Here is a 17,397-nt window from a genome sequence, read left to right on the forward strand (position 1 = left end):
GGGAGCAGGACTCTGGCATTAATATTTTTTAAAAAGACTGTCTAAGTGACTCTAACGTGCTACCATGTGTGAGAATTGCTGCTCTTCAACACAGCCAGCCAGAGTCCCTGTTGAACATAAGCTATATGAATGACTGGGGCACACCTGCAGAACTTAATACTATGTCTCTGGTTGGGCTCTAAACCCCTCTTTCTAACAGTCAATTTACTGAAAAGAAGCTCTGCTTTACTTCTCACTTCTGCCTATCAATAACGTAGAACTCACTATACTGACAGTTTGGAATCCCTGTGGAGTATGCCAGCTTTCAGATTTTACAGAGGACATAGTGTCTAATACACCACTCAGTCTTTGATGACATGCAGGGTGAACTGTTCCACCTCCTGAAAAGGCTTTATTTCACACCCCTCCTCCACAGTAGCTGGCCCCCCTTCATGGGTAAACACAGCCAAGGTTTCATTATTTCACAATGAATGACCAGAGCTCACAGAACTGGCTGATCCTATTGCCCTGAGGTGAGACTGTGTGCCCAGCCACCTCATTCTCTTTGCCTAGTGTTCCAAAAGGCCAGTAGCTACCATGACCTCCACTGGGAGAAGTTTGTTTCTGGGGCAATGATGTTCCTTTTTCATGTCACACCAAAAGATATTCTAATCTAAATACTTACATGGTTCCCATGCTAGTCCACAAATGCCTATTTAATCCTTTTAGAATTGAAATAAGGTATTGCTAGTCCTAAAATGTTTGCTATGATAGGAAAGAGCAAATCTGAGGAAGGAACTTTGAAAGTTTGTGGATCAGAGTTGATTTTAAATCTCAGGAAGAAAAAGCTAAATGTATGTCTATCCTGAGGATAGCAAGATTCATACACATGCACTATCTCTTCAATACTGTATTTTATAATTATGATAAATTATACATCAAATATTTGTAGCTGCTCAATAGACCTAGTAGTAAGAATGACTAAGTTAGGGTAATTATGTCACTGAGAAGTTGGAGCTCTTATTCCCACCCAGAGCTCATTTAGAATATACAGAACCAATGATTTAGTGTGCATTTTAGAAGCAAAGCTAGACTGCCTTAAAGACTGGCCACTACAAAACAAAAGGACAAACCTGAAATATTAACTTGCTCTGAGCTTTTTCAATGATCAGACCTGAATGTCTTGATATCGCCTGTCTGCAACTATTCTGCCAAGGGATGGATTTTTTCTGGCTTCAAATCTGATTTGCCCTGCTCTTATATGTGGCACAGACTTCTGGATCTGCCTGCCAGACTACCATCACTCACAAGCCTAATAACTCCGCCTTGTCAATGAGGTCCCTGCAGATGTTCTAGGGCTTGGAATGTTAGTGATGACAGTAGCCTAGCTCTCCCTGGCTCTGGGTATTGTGGCTATCCATGCTTCCTCATAGTGAGAGTCCATTTGTCTGCCATGCCCCAAAAGGGATTTGGGAAATAGGCGTAGAAGTTTTGAGCAGAAAAACAATAACAATGGTGTTTCCAGACGATAAATCTGATGCAGAATGCAGACAGGCCTGGGGAGAGGGAGAAGAGGAGAAAAGGAGGAGTGGGAAGACATGAATGTGGAACCTTCTGTTAGGTGGTATCAACACACTGTATTTGAGTGGGGTGTGTAATGGATACAGGTTAGCTAAGGGCCCTAGTAGAGATTACTTAACAGATGTGAAAAATACTTGGGAGGAAATACTGGCAAGACAGATGGATATAATGAGTTTTGTGGGCTGGCTAGAATCCTAATCACCATTTGTAACATTGGTTCTATGGGAAAAATCTTTTCGAGTCGAAAAAACAAACTTATAAATAAATCTTTGAAACCTGGCCAGTTTTGAAGTTGGGGGGAAACTATGGAAAAAAAGTCTTGCAGTTCTGTGTATCTGGTGGCCAAATTTCAGTGAGGTGGGCCAGTATACTTCTTGGTGAGTGTTTTTCCTCCCAGCGACATTGCAGCCCACTCCCAACAGGGGTGTGTGAAACTCTCTTGGCCTTAGATGTTGACCTAAATCAGCTTTGAGACAGAAACAGATTTCCTATCTCTCCATCTGTTTTCTCATCCTTCCCTGCAGGCTCAGAAGAACACTTATCCTTCCTTCACTCAGAACCAATGAACCCTTCCAACTGTGATCCCTCTTACTAAGGGATGTTGTACCAAACTTAGCTAACAACCTCCTAGATCCTTCCTTTCTACAGCCCCTTTTCTGCCAAATGTCTCCTCGCTCTTTAAAACAAAAAAATAAAATAAAATAAAACTTGAAATCATAAAAGTAACAATTGCTCATTATAGGTGATTTGGAAGCTAAAAAAATGTATTAAGAAAAATAAAAAAGCATCCATAATCACTCTCCAGGAATAACAACTTGGTGTATTTCTTCCCGGACTTTGCTCCAGATACAACATATACATTTTTCATAATCACCTAATGCTATATTTTGCTTATATCATAAACACTTTTCCTAGCTATCAATTAAAAAATACTTTGATAGCTGTATAACATCCAACACAGATAAAAACTGAATTCAATCATTCCTGACAGCTGGATTTGTCTCCCATTTTTCACTATTACAAAAAATGTTTCAGTGAACAACTTTTTATGTAAATCTCTGATGGCATTTCTAATTATTTTCTCTTATAGAATCCTGGCAGTGGAGGGCTAAAGGATATGAGGGTTAAAGGATCTTTTAAGATTCTTGATATATATAACGAACTGCTTTTCTGATAGGCTGAATCAGTTTACATGTCTATCAGTAGCTATGAGAATTCCTGTCTTATCACACCTCAGCAGCACTGAAAGTTCACTGTCTTGTACAAAACATTCACTTGTTCTCAATAGCTCCTATAAATAAAATGTTAATCTCTTTCATTTCATACCTCAAATGACTAATTAAGAGGCATGTATCTACTACCTTGACCTCACTACCCACCTCCCCCACTCATTTTACTAAAATTGTTCTAACAACATTAGTGATCTCTTTTTAGTCATATGAATGTATTTTTTTAGATCCTCATCTTTAGCTCATTTGACTCCACTCTTTCCATCTTTGACCCTACTGATCTCATTCTTCTACAAGGACTCAGTCCCTCCTGGCATCCTCTCTCTTCATCTCTGATCTCTATGATCTACCTTCTTTAACATCCCCTTTGCCACTTCCTGCTATTTACATGTCAAGCCTCCATAGGTTCAGTCTTTGCCTCTGTTCCACATTTCTCTCAGGGAAGACTCTTCCATTCTGTTTTAAAAATCAGCTCTACACTGATGGCTCCCATATATTTCCCTAACTTTACTCTACCTTTGTTCTCAGGTCTTTGAGAGGTCCCATCCTCACCTTGTAACTCAATGCCACCTACTACTCAATAACACACCATCCTCTCTACCAAACCAGTATCCTTTCCCAATTTTCTTATTTATAACAATGGAGCAACACACCTTTGAGTCCTACACACTCAAAAACATCAGTCTTTAAGTCCTTTCTTAAATTACTCTATGTCTCAAAATCATATCCCCGGCAGGATAAAGTTAAAAGGTGAGAGATTTCACCATACTACTCAGAACCTGAAATTTATTATTTTTAGAATTTTCCATTTAACATTTTCAGACCACGATTACTCACAGGTAACTGAAACCATGGGAAGCAAAACCTCAGGTAAATGGGGGACTAATGTACACAAAAGATTTTAGGCGAAATAGCTGAACAAATGAATGAAATCAATCTCTTTTAGTGGAGGGGCTATTTGTTTTAAAGGAAGTAAATAATAATCTCCCAGTATGAGACATGTTTTCCAGTCCATTCTCCCTAATAAGCCATGTATGTAAAGGATAACTTTTTTTCTTTTACATTACTTCATGTACAATGTATATTTACACTATTTCTATTGCCAAGTTTGGGGGGATTCTTCCTTCAAAATTTGAATTAAACAAATTTTTAGTAATTTGATACCAAGGAATAAAAGATCAATCACTATGCCTTATCAAACTTATAAAGGTGACCAAAAGTGATTTGCTTTGGTGCCTAGAAAAGAGCCAAGAGGCAAACGCTGATTTCTTAGCTCCTACTAAATAAAGGCTCTGCTGGTTCCGCAAGAAGGCAAATTACGCTCTGGCTCCAAATACCCACCCATTATACAAATGTCTACTAGGAAAACAAACTGCAGATCCTTCATTTACATAACACTTTCCTCCAAGAAAGCACTTAACTGTAGAACTGTTTAAAAGAAAAACATATCCCCCTTTTTAAGAAAACAATTACTATTAATCTGTGAAACTTTAAACCCCTTGCTTAATCAGACACTAAATGGGTAGGAAACCCCGGACTACGTCTTCTCTGAAAGCACGGATAAACTCGCGAGATACAGGGCAGGAGGAGACTCAAGTAGAGTAGCGGAGGGGAGAGGTTAGGTGGAAAGCTGAATCAGGCAGGCAACGGGGGAGTTCTAGGGATAGCAAGAGCATTAAAAACTGAGCTCCAAGGAGGCTGGTGCTGAGGGAAGGAGTTAGGGACGGAAAGAGCAAGGGATCATAAGGTTGATGGGAGCTGGGTGGATAGAGAGCCAGGTGTGAGGGTCAGTCCGGGCCAGCTCCCAGTGTCTGCTTAGCAGTTGCTCGCTCAACCCTTGCTAGCTCCCATTATTACTACCACGCAGGTAGGATTCCAAACAACCTAAGGGGAGTGCGTGATGGCACCAAGCAACTACCAGGCCTGGGGAGGCTGCAGGACTCCAAACCCAGTGGCCAACCTGGCTTCCCGCCCGCCCCTAGACCAGCCCACGTCTCACCCGCCGCCAGGCGCAGGCCGCGGAGGCTCCCCATGGCCGCCTACTCCGACGACCAGCAGTGCCTGGCGGACGGCGGCGGCGGCGTGGATACACTCAATGTCACCGAGGGCAGCAATGGGAAGGACGAGGGCGGTGCTGGGGGGGGCGGAGCGAGTGGGCCGTGCGTGACGCACTGGGCGCATGGGCGGGGCCCGCGTGATAGGTGGAGCTTGCGTGATGCTTGGGGAATGGGGAACGTGCGTGACGAGTGGAATGTGCGGGAGGCCAGTCTGGCTGGATCTTCCCGGCCCAGTGTCCTGGTTATGTACTTAAAATGCTCTTTGGGAGTCTGAGTGTAGTGGACCTTTGCAGCATTATTCTTTGCATGGAAGAAAATACCCGTTTAAAATAGAAGTAATATGCTCTATTTTGTGAACTGTTGACTCCTGAAATCACACTGTCTACATAAATCAGTATTTCGGTACACTGTTCTTCCAGTGTTTTCAGTGACAATACCTTTATCAAAAACATGACTGGGCCCAATGGCCTCCATCCTTTGTTGGCTTTGAGACTATCTCTGGGGCTGAGAAATTAGCATGTGTATTTGCTATTTTGTTTTCTACTTAAACCTATTTTTGTAAAACTATATATTATTTCCACATCTAAACTTATTCAATTCTTATCCACCCGCCCCGCCAGAAATGCCTTTTCTTGCAATTTCTTAGTGATTTCAAAATTCGTAACGAACAAAGGCCTCTCTAGATGCGGAAGGTAGATAATGGACTGGGAAGGTTAAGAAAAACCACTTCTACTCTAGGTTTCCTTCTCGAATGACCAGCTTGGGCAACCAGAAAATAGTTTTTCTTTTTATATGAAGATGGGAGTCGAGTGAAACGATCCCTTCAAGCTCTGACATTCTTCGACCTATGTAAATGGGTCAGTTACAGGAGGACAAAAGAGTAGGAGTGAAAAGTACAGCTGAGACAGAGGTTTCGAAGTGCTCCAGGACCAGGGAAAAGACATGCCTGTGTTGAGCTTTCTCGCGATTTCCCTGGAAATATTTTTTATCAGGCGGCGCCGCGGGCGCCTTTGCTCCGCGGTGATTGGCTCGCGGCGGGGGCCTCGCGTTTGTCCAATATGGCGGCGCCCAGTGGCGGTGTGAACTGTGAGGAGTTCGCCGAGTTCCAGGTGATGGGGTTTTCCTCATGTGGCAGACGTGTCTTTCTATTTGTCCCCGGACCCTCTTCCTTCCTCTGGCCTAGGAAGCAGTGCGGACAAGTTGTGGAAGAAGAAGGCAACTCAAGGCTCCTTTTTAGAGCCATTGGAGGTCATGGGGGGCGCGGGGCTTGGCCTTAGGGAGCCAGGCAGCATGCGTGGGGGTAATGGTTCTCTCTGCGCTACCCAGGCCTTAATTAACCGCACGGGAAACTCCTGGTGGTTGTACGTTGGTAAAACTGAGCTCGGACCCGGCGGGTAGGGGTTGTAAAAACCTTTTAGCCATCCTGGGAACTCACTTCCTAGCGTCTACCATTCCCCGCCTATTTTCAGTTGAGCATTTATAGGAGAGAAGAAAGTGAAGGAAAGTTTATTTACTTGATAAAATAAAACAGCTTGGTACAAGTTTTACTGTTTTGATGGGGCAGAACGTTTGCAGCCTTGGAGGGGTAATTCTAGTACCTGCTCTGTTGCTGCTGCCTCCCTAAGCATTAGAGAAAATGTAACATTTAAGGCTGTATCTTTTATATATATTCAAATACCAGAGTCTAGGGTTAAATATTAACCCACGAATTAAAGGACAGGGGTCTGAATTTTGATCAAGTTGATATGGAAGTTATCTCTCCAACGTAGGCATACATGTGCTGCTCTGTAGATAACGAGTTTAAAAATTTATAAATCATGACCTTACAAATTATTTTTAACTAAAGAGATTGAAAACTCATTTCATGTGTCATTTACCTATTTGTAGTAAGCTTTGTACTTTGAGGCCTTTTGTAGGGAGTGGTATTCTTGAAGATAACCTCAACAGACTGAATTCTTTGACAAACATCATTTGATGGAAGAAGTCTATGTGGGGTCTTTTTTTATGTGGGATCATTATTTGCACTTTCTTTACTACTTCAGCAGCTTCTCAGATTAGCTCAGCACTGCAGCTGACTTCAAATGTGACCAAAGTGCCCCCGAAATGCAAATACTTGTAAGAATCTCAAATACAATAAAAAAGACTGTTGAATTCTTAAGTACGTGGACTGTTATAGGTTTACTGGCCCATTTGTGGCCTTAGTCTTGTCACATTAGTACTATGATTTAACTTGAGTTAATAAACTCAAATAATTGAGCAATGATAACTTTAAGGTTTATGGGAAAGGTTAGGGAGTTAGGTATTCTGGGTTCTAGTATTGCTTCTGCCTTTAACAGCTTTGGAGTATTTTGAATCTAAAATAAGATTATGTTAAGCAACATTTAAAATTGCTGTCATCTTTATAATAATTTGAAGCTCTAAAACTAAATTTCAAAGGGTCTTTTTGCTATTAAACATCCAGCTGCGCTTAAAGAACACTGATTTTTTATTTGGAAGGTCATTCACAGAGAATGTAAGTAAAAAGATCATAAAATAAGTCTCATTAGTGAAACATTTGGGAAGTTTTTAGATTCTTTCTCTAGGACTTTTCCAAATGTGTAGTTTATAATGGAAATATCCTGGGTTAAAAGTCAGAAGATCTGGTTTTTCAGAGCTGGCCTTGGCACATCATTTAACCTCATTGTAAATGAGAATAACATTTGCCTCTACTGCCTCAGGCACACAAGAACATAAATGAAGGTGCTGTAAACTTGTAAAATTTTAGTATAACATTTAAGTTTAGATGAACTTAGTAAAATTGTAAAACATGGTTAACTAGCATACTCACAAATTATTGAGCAAAGTTTAAATATTTTAAAGCTATGAAACTATTACATTTTCACTTTAAGTACCCTAAACATGAAAAGCACTGCACTGAATACTGTGGAAGAGAAACAAGAAGTAATTTTTTTTTTAATTATAAAGATTAGGTGTATCTTTTTTAGAATTTTATGAAAATGTTCCAACACAACAGATAAGTTGAAAGAATTGTACAGCGAACACTCATATACCCACCATGTAGATTCTGTAATCAGTGATTTACTGTGTCACATTTCCAGCTTTCTTTTCATCAATCTACCTTTTTATTTTTTTGATGCATGTCAAAGTAAGTTGCAAATATCCATATACTTCACTCCTAAACATGCCTTTCACTATGTATATCAGCTAGAATTCAATGTTTGTTTACTTTCTGAAAAAATTTGCATTAGTGAAATACTGTCCAATGAGTTCTGACATTTACATAACCTATAGTGCAAACCTCCATCAACGTAGAGAATAATACCATTATCTCTGAAAGTTTCCTCATGTCCCTTCCCAGTCAATCCCTGCCCCATCCTTCCTCTTTCTCCCCTTTGGCAACTAGTATTCTGATTTTTTTCCATATAGGTTCATGCTTTAAGGGTTATTTTTCTATTATAAAAATTGGACTTAGCACTCCTGGAAAATATCCTATTTCCAAAATGAAGTAAAATCCAGAAAAGAATATTTAAAATTGAATGTCTAGAATTCCATTTTAACATTCAGCAAGGATTATTGGATATGGTATTAGTCTGCTAGGGCCGTCATAAGAAGTACAACAGATTGGGTGGCTTAAACAACAGAAATTTATTTTTTCACAGTTCCGGAAGCTAGATATCCAAAACCAAGGTCTTGTCAGGTTGGTTTCTGGTGAGCCTCTCTCTTGGCTTGCAGATTGCGGCCTTCTCACTGTCCTCACATGGCCTCTTTTTGCATGTAGAGGGAAAGAAATCTCAGTTTCTCTTCTTACAAGGACACCAGTTCTGTGGGATTAGGGCCCTACCTGTATAACCTCATTTAACCTTCATTAACTCATTCAAGACCCTATCTTCAAATACATAGGAATTTGGGAGGGCATAATTTAGTCCATAGCAGATACTGCTAGGTACCAGGCACTTGGGAAGACCCAGTGGACTGAGTATCAAACAAGAAGCAATGTAAGTAAAGGTATAAAACATATAGAAAATATTGAGACTATGAATAAAATAACGGTTCAGAGAGAAATCAAGAGATGATAATTGAGTTGGGCAGAATCACGGATATTTCAGATAGGGAAAAAAATAGTATGTAAGGCAGAAATTTTTATGTTTTGTGGGGAAATAGCCAGTCAGTATTGCTGGAATTCAGGATTTGCTCAGGGGCACATTATACACAAAAGGTTGGAACCAGATTGTGTGAGATTAGGGAGTCATTTCTTCAAGCAGAGGGTGAGAAGGTCAAATAGGTGCTTTAGAAAGATCATCACTTGTGCCACAGTCTTTGTTCAAGCTTTGTCATTTTTGCAGCCTGCTTTGTCATTGGTCTTCCTGTTTTTAGTCATTCCTTTCTCTAATATATCCACCCCCCCAATCTCATCTCCATAATACTATGTACAGGCATCTTAATTTTAGTCGTATATGACTAGGTTTAAACGACAGCATGGCATGCAATCCCTCTTGTGGCTAGTGTCTATCCTATGACAGCCAGGCTCTAGATCATTTATTGATAATTCTCTAGCACAGAGAAGAATCGATATATTTGATAATCCACATTTGTAGGTTCCATTGATAAGACTGTGAAATTGATTGATTTAACACCTGTTAAATGCAGACGAATTCCCATTGCTGTATAAGGAACTTAACAGAATGTTCAAATTGTTTTATTGGAGGGCAGTTTTTCTATATAGCTACTGATCAAACTCAAAATTGGTTGAAGTTCAGAGTAAATACAAACCCTGGAGAATATTGAGCTAGATAATCTTTCACCTGGATTGCTACATTAGTCTCCTAAATGGTATCTCTTTGCATCTATTCTTGTTCCTCTACTGTCCATTTATCACACTTCAACACTTTAACCTAAGCAATAATTTTAGAACACGAATCTGATCATAAAGCCCCAGTGTGCTTAAACCAATGAAACACTTCATTGGCTGTCCATTGCTCGCAGGAGAAAGACTAAAATCCTGTAATGTGACCAATAATGGCTGGGCCTCATTTTACACCTTGTTTTCTCTATAATCTGTACTTAAGCCACATTAACTTTTCAGTCTATTAAACACTGTATTTAAATGACTTTTGTGCGGGTCACCCATGATTTCCATTCTGCTCAGTCTAAAAGTTAATTTCTGTTCATCTTTCTTAACTCCTAGTAACATTCAACATAGTTGACCATTCCCCTCCTTGAAACCTCTCTTCATCCGACTTCTATTACATCAGTCTTTCTCTTGTAGTTTTAGATTCCAGAGTTCCTTCTTTATCATTCAATGGCCCCTAGTCACTCCTATAGTCTCTCTCAGTGATCTCTTCTAATACCATGGCTTTAAATAACATCAGTTTGTTAATATAACTCTAGCCCTGCTCCGTGTCAGACTGATATATTGAACTTTCTACTCAGATATCTAATAGGCATCTCAAACTTAACATGTCCAAACCAGAACTTAAAAAAAAAAAACAAAACTTTTTTATCTTAAAAAATTTCAAACATACACAAAAAGGCAGATGGTACCATGAATCTCCATGTACCTATTCCTTAGTTCCAAAAATTCATGGCAACTCTCGTTTCATCTCCATATTCCTACCACTGACCTCATCCTAACCAGATTATTTTGAAGCATATCCCAAATATCTTTTTTTCTAGAAATATTTCAGTCTATATTCCTAAACGATTATAATTTTAAACAATACCAGTATCACACATAATTAACAGTAATCCTAAATATCAACAAACACCCTATAAGAATAGAACTCTTGATCTGCCCCTTCCTTCCAGATCTTTTCTTCCCTCAATCTCTTCCCCACCATCAATTAAGAGCACAGCATCCATTCAGTTGCTAAGGCCTCTAACTTAAAAGTTATCCTATTTTCTTTGTCACCCCGCACTGGCAATTCATCAGCAATTCCTGTCAGTTCTATTTTCAAAATATATCCTGAATCCAGCTTCCTCTCCCTAATTGTACTGCTACCTTTTAATCAAACTGTCTTTATCTCTTGCCTAGATGACCACAGTAGTCTGCTAAATGGTCAGCTGTTTCTATTCTACCCTTTAGAGTCTATTCTCCACATAGCAGCTGAAGTTATCTTTTAAAAAAATTAATCCTGTTTATATCATTCTCTTACCTAAAACTTTGTTGCCTTTAGAATAGAATTCTTAGTTTTCATGGTCTCTATCGTCCTTCATTTTATGGTCTGCTCTGACCTCACCTCATACCACTTTCTCCCTTATTCATTCTTAGCCCACTTACGTTCTTTTAGTTCTTCAGACACCCCAAAGTTTGTTCTTGCCTCATAATTTTTTACTTATTTCCCCAAGTGTTCCTATAGTTGGCTCATTCATATCATTCAGGTCTCGGCTCAGTTTGTCCTCAGAGAGGCCTTTCTTGATCTAAGTTACCCCTTCAGCCCCACCCAGTCATTCTTCATTCCATTACCTTAGTTTTCTTTTTGGTAGTACTTTTTAGTACAGTAGTCTCCCCGTGTTTGCAATTTCAGTTACCTATGGTCAGCTGCAGTCTAAAAATATTAAATGGAAAATTCCCAAAAAGGTATGTATGTATAGGAAAAAATATATAGTTTATACTGGGTTCAGTACTATCCATGGTTTCAGGCATCACCTGTGGGTCTCAGAATGTATGGTCCCATGGATAAGGAGGGACTACTGTACTGAAATCTTGTTTATTGGGGTACTTGGTTATTGTCTGTGTCCTCCAAAATTTTTGATCTACAAAAGCAAAGAGCTTTTCTGTTTTATGCACCACTGTAGTCCTGGTGTTTAAAATGCTGCCTCATGCATACTAGATATTAGTGAATATTTTTGGAGTGAAGAATGAGTTAAATGAATAAACTCTGTGGGACTCTCTAATTACTGCATATGTTTAAAGAAGAAAGGTTGCTGAGGACCATCAGCTAAGGAAAGCTTTATCTAAAAGGTGTAACTTAAACTCAAGATCAGGTCAATTTTAAAGAAGGCCTTTTTTTAAATAGGCAGTTCGTAGGAGGTAAAGTTGGCAAGGTTGGTCTCTGTCTGCTAATTACCTATTTTTTGACTCTAAATAGTGCTGTCATCATTTGTTTGGAATTTGCCACTTACCATTGTTATATGTCCTCCACTGTACATAAAGGATTTAAAGTTGCTTAGTGAATATGTTGAGATTAACCCTAAGAATTTCAGTGTACAGAGAATGAGGATGCTACGGACAGAAGTAGAAAAGATACAAGAAGAGGGGATAATTTAGTGAAGTTGGTTTTAGACCTGATGTTTGCCTGTGTTTTTTTTAGTTGAAATTATGAGCCTTCTGCAAACTGTTTTACTTCTCGATTGAGATCTATAGAAGGTCATTAAATTACTAATTAAAGATTAATAGACTGATAACAGACTCTGGACTGCAGACTTCAGTCTGAATGGCCAGAATGGTTATTATAATTGAGAACTACTTAACTGTTCATTAATGGGGAAATGGTAGAATAAGTTGTGGTACCTCCACAGAATAGAATATTTACACAACTATTAAAAATGTCTTTGAAGCATTTTTAATAGCAAGAGCAAAATGCTCATGGTATAATGTCATAAAATCTGGACTTTAAAATGTTACAAAGTACCTCAATTTTATAAAAATATTTATAGATATGTGTAGAAAAACTAAAGGGATGTGTTAAAATATTGCTAATGGTTAACTATGGATGATATTTATATTCTTTAAAATTTTTTTCTAATTTTTCTGAAACAAATATGTATTGCTTTAATCATAGTAAAAGTTTTTATTTTAACAAATGGATGAAAGAAATGAAGGAGTTGGTTTTAGTCACGGATTTAAGTTTGACAAAGGAAAGGAATTGAACTTTATGCTGAGGGAGATGGAGGATCAAACTAAATTGTTTTTAATACACGTTAATATTAAATGTGAACTTATTGGATGTTTTCAGTAATAAGACTGTCTACTATTACTTCTGTTTTCTTGATTATTTCTTAGAGATCATGTTTGTTTATGAGAGAAGAACAAATTTAAGAAATAATTTAAAAAGAAGAAGATATACTGCTAAGGTTACACCTTTTCTAGAGTTTGTTTTCTGGAGATAGAATGTAGCTGATGCTGTTTCTCTGGTGACAAATGAGAAGTACCCTAGTTAAAATGTGGGGAGAAGGGACGATGCTGTGTAGGCTCACTCACTAGAGTCTAAGTCCCCTTTCCTTTTGTTATTTTTCTTTTGGTTGGGATTGTGAGAGTTGGAGCCTTTTTCAGGGAGAGGAGATCTTTGGGAAGTGTGGGGTAGGGTTACCAAGAAGGCAGGAAGAGATTCGATTCTTCCTGTAGCAGCAGGTTTTGTTTTACTTATTTTCATTACAAAAATTATATACAACCATAGTAAAAAACTAAAACCATAAAAGGGTATAGATCAATTTAGTGTAAAAGAGTATAATTAATTTCTGCAAGTTAACCACTACTGATAGTTTCTTGTATATCTTTCCAGAAGTTTTCTACCCAGCATCACATTTTAGAACGATAGAGAGGGAATGGAACAAGCAGTTATGCTGGATTGTGGTAATCAAGTTCAGGAGAATTCTTTATTTTCTGTATCTTGGAGATGGAAAAAGCACACACTGTTTGCTAAGCACTGTGCCAGAAAATGGGGTTTAAAAATGAATAAAAACTGTCTTTACCCTTCAGATAGTCACATTTGATCCAAGAGAGAAAACTGTCTGTGTATATACATGAAATAACATGCGCGCGTGCGCGCGCGCACACACACACACACACACACACACTAATTTAAAAAAAAAAAAAGATCACATTTGAGCCAAGGAAACAGAGCTGGTGCCCACTGTTAGAATTACTATTACATAATTCTTATAATAAAGATTTTCCTTTGGTTGCAGGAAAATCATGGGTTCCCCACTCCTGACTTACAGGGCTGTAAAATATCCAAGAGCTTTATTTTTTGGTTTAAATGTTTCTTTTTTAACCACTTAACCTTCCATTCAGGTTATGATTCTTTTATTTTAAATATATATAGGAATTACTCAAGGTGATGAGGACGATTGATGACAGAATAGTACATGAATTAAACACTACGGTTCCAACAGCTTCCTTTGCAGGGAAAATTGATGCCAGCCAAACCTGTAAACAACTTTATGAGTCTGTAAGTGTATATTTTGAGTCTTTCTTTTGTGCTTTCTTTATTCCTTTCTTTGCAGACAAAATAAGAACTTAGTTGTTATATGTATGATTAAACTGTGAGTAAAAGACATCTTCATGTTTTTTCTTGCCCACACCTGAGGGCAAGTTTTGATCTAGTTTCCACAAACTAAAGAAATGTGTCATCTTATACACAAGTCCGTGAAGAGATGGTTCTAAGGAATGGGAGTGGGTTGTCTTTTGGCCCCTCATGGGCAGCCTTTAACATAAGGAAACCTTGTGCACAAAAGAATAAAAGAGAGCAAAACAGTCAAGTGGAACAGTGAAGCAGGAACAAGAGCTTGAATGCATCAGTCCTAAGAAGCCAGACTGCTGATAGAAGAGGAATTAAAACGCTTCACGCTTAACGCCTTCTGTGTCTTCTTTCTTCCCTCACTCATCAGGAAGGGGAATAGAAGCAGTTGGCAGTTGAGAGAGAAGGAAATTCACAGATATATTGTTCTTTCCCGAGGCTTTGGTTTCTCAAGTATATATTTTTTTCATTGACTCTTAAAGATTCTTTTTATTTCTCTTTAATTTCCAAAAGCAGAAGGTAATAATGATGTAGCTAAGTATTTTTTATAGTTTAAATATATCTTTTCATTAACTTGGAAGCTAAAGTTCAAATGGCATTTGCTTTTTTAGGCTCTACTGCAACATTACTATTAAGATTCGTTGTATTATAAAGGTATTACTTAAAACCTAAAGTCTTTTTCTCAATTATGAAAAAAAATCATTTTTGGATAAGCTTATTCATATCAATTAAATTTAGTGTATTAACTGCTGATATTTTTGTTCTGCTTTTATATGAAATTATGTCACTTTACTGAGTAGTCAGATAATTTCTGTGGCTGGAGAAAATTGCAGAGTCGTGGACTTTAATGAGTAGAATCCAGTATTAGAAGTGGATCATAGGTCCAAGTCCTAATTTATTATGAGGTTGTTTGACAATTCACTTAGTTTCTTTGGGTAGCTCTGTCTAAAGAACTAAAAATTTATGATCATTTTAGTGATCTTCCCCTCACTTCTCCTATAATCTCAATCACCTATTCCATTATTTCCGATCTTTTTTATTAGAGGTTTATATTGTAGTGATTAACAACATACATTCCAGATCCAGAATAAATCCACCTCTGCTACTTCCTAGGTGGGTGACCTTGAACATGTTATATAACCTCTGTCTCAGCTTCCTTATTTGTAAAATAGTATAATAATATTGATAGGATTGTTAAGAAGATTAAATGTGTTAATATAAAGTGCTTACTGCACTAAACCTTTTACGTATAGTATAAATGCTTGCTGCTTCTATTATTATAATTGTTGCTGTTACTACTATTTTTTATTCCTTTGTTGAACCAGGATAGCCTTGCATACTTAATTTGGAACTTTTCTGTTTTAGATATTCTTATGTATAAGTTTGGGTTTTCCTCTGTCTGTTGATATTCTAGAGGGATCCAGCAACATGAACATCATGCAAAGGATTGTTTACCAAGTAGTTTTGTGCCAGGGATCAGGACTGCAGCAGAGCTCTTGTGCTAATAAGTACCACTGAGTTCCCTTAAATATTGTCATAGTTAAGAATTGGAACTCTGTGAAATATCTAAGCTGCTCACAGTCCCCTGACTGACTTTAGTTCCTGACCCTTCTTTTCATAGCTAATGAAGGAGTATTTGCACTCTAATCGTAATGCTTCTATATAGGAGATCATCAGCAAAGTTATGAAGCACTCATTTTAGAAATTTGAAATATTAAAAGTCTGCTCTTAGTAAAAATAAAATAATTTTAGTGAGATTCCTTTATTAGAGTGTATTACCTTCAATCTATGAAATTTTTCTAGCTTTACATTATTACTGTCAAGATAAACAAAAGTCAATACTGAGCAATAAAAAGTATTTGAACTTGGAACAGTGTTTTACAAATGCAAGACTATTATTAGTGTCATAGTGATTGATTTAAAGTAATTCTTAAAGGTATCTCTTTAATATGATGAATTTATGGAATGTATACTTAAATGATATGCTTCTCCTTATATCATTTTTGTCAAAAGTTCTAAAAGAAGATTCAAAATAAAAAATGCTATGGCAAAAATTTAATAGTTTTTGTTAGATTTTAATGATAGTTAAACCAAGGATCATTGTCAGGATTCTAAAAAAACAAATGATGTCTGGGAAATTAGAATGTAATTCAGAGTTCATTTAGAATCAACATTTGTTCTAGAAAGAAAAACACCAGGGGAAAAAAAAACTATAAGAAAACTGCTGGCATTATATTTCCCTTAAAGACAAAACGCATTGTTTTAAAATATTGATTAAAATATATGTGAAAATTTTAGAATAACAAGTTAAAAGTTCTGGTAAAATAAAACTGGAAAGTCCTCGATATACCCGCCTTCGACTAGTTTTGAACCATTCTTTTGCCTCACCCCAATGTCTTCATTTCAAAATTACTTACACCAAATTAAAGGAAGTGTGGTTAGGGCATGCTTCTTGTTCAGGATTTTTCTCCTCTAATGAAAAGCTTTGCCTTTTACCTTACTGAGTTTCTTAATAAATTTTACCTCAGTTGCTTTAATAAGCACTTCATATATCAGAAAGTTCTCGTAAGATCAAATCCTCAATTATCTGATACTAATGAGCTACACCTGGTTTAGTGCTCTATTTTTCTCTGATATGCTCATGTCACATAATCTATTACTCATTATCAAGCGTCCTCGTTTCTTTGACATACATGTATAGAAGTCTGTGCATATTCCTCGTGCACACGGCTCTTAATTTTGAACTTTATTGAAGGATGTTCGTTAATACCAATATCAAAATAATCGATAATACAGAGTCAAAGATGATTTGCCTAGTAATTTCTGTTCACATCGAGTGGATTCCCAGTGGGGCTAATCTGAGGAGAAGTAAGCAGGCAGGGGTAGGTGTGTGGTGTGCAGCTAAAAGTGTATCCACAGGAAAGGGGCCAAGTTAAAGAGGAAAGGAGGAAGCCCAAGCAAGGATGGAAACTCTGTGGTGAGAGAGACTGAAAGGAAAATGTACAAAATTTGAATTTCATTTTAAAATGCAGATAGATAAATGAGACTCTTTTGATAGACTTTTAGTTGGTGATAATGATATTTCACCAATTGCTGGAGAATTAGACACAATATCAAAGTGATTAAATAGCATCTGATATCTAAGCAGTGTTTTGAGTCATGTTGCTTGTACATTTTAGAGGTTGAAAGGATATTAGCGATTATTTTCTCATAATCCATAATTTTATAAAAGAATGCTAATTATTTAGCCAGTCTTACACAGCAACCGGGAGAGTTTCTTAACTCTGATGATGGTTCTTTTCTTCTTATTGC

General features: G+C 37.5%; 2 protein-coding genes across 3 annotated transcripts in view; one reads left to right on the forward strand and one right to left on the reverse strand.

Annotated features, from left to right (window-relative positions):
* The window catches only part of FAM162A (family with sequence similarity 162 member A), a 24,901-nt gene extending 19,959 nt beyond the window's left edge, over nt 1-4,942 (reverse strand). The window contains exon 1 of the mRNA XM_011370500.2: nt 4,789-4,942. Within this exon, the coding sequence (XP_011368802.1) occupies nt 4,789-4,822 (34 nt within the window). The 5' untranslated portion in view covers nt 4,823-4,942. The remainder of the gene's footprint in view (nt 1-4,788) is intronic.
* Nucleotides 4,943-5,825: 883 nt separating this feature from the next.
* CCDC58 (coiled-coil domain containing 58) overlaps nt 5,826-17,397 on the forward strand; it is a 23,269-nt gene continuing 11,697 nt past the window's right edge. The window contains exons 1-2 of one of the 2 annotated variants that reach the window (XM_011370814.2): nt 5,826-5,955; nt 13,891-14,016. In XM_011370814.2, coding sequence (XP_011369116.1) covers nt 5,905-5,955; nt 13,891-14,016 — 177 coding nt within the window. In that variant the 5' untranslated portion in view covers nt 5,826-5,904. The remainder of the gene's footprint in view (nt 5,956-13,890; nt 14,017-17,397) is intronic. The other variant, XM_023521281.1, reaches the window with a different exon arrangement.

This window comes from Pteropus vampyrus, unplaced genomic scaffold (assembly GCF_000151845.1).
Source record: "Pteropus vampyrus isolate Shadow unplaced genomic scaffold, Pvam_2.0 Scaffold1, whole genome shotgun sequence".
Classification (NCBI taxonomy): domain Eukaryota; kingdom Metazoa; phylum Chordata; class Mammalia; order Chiroptera; family Pteropodidae; genus Pteropus; species Pteropus vampyrus.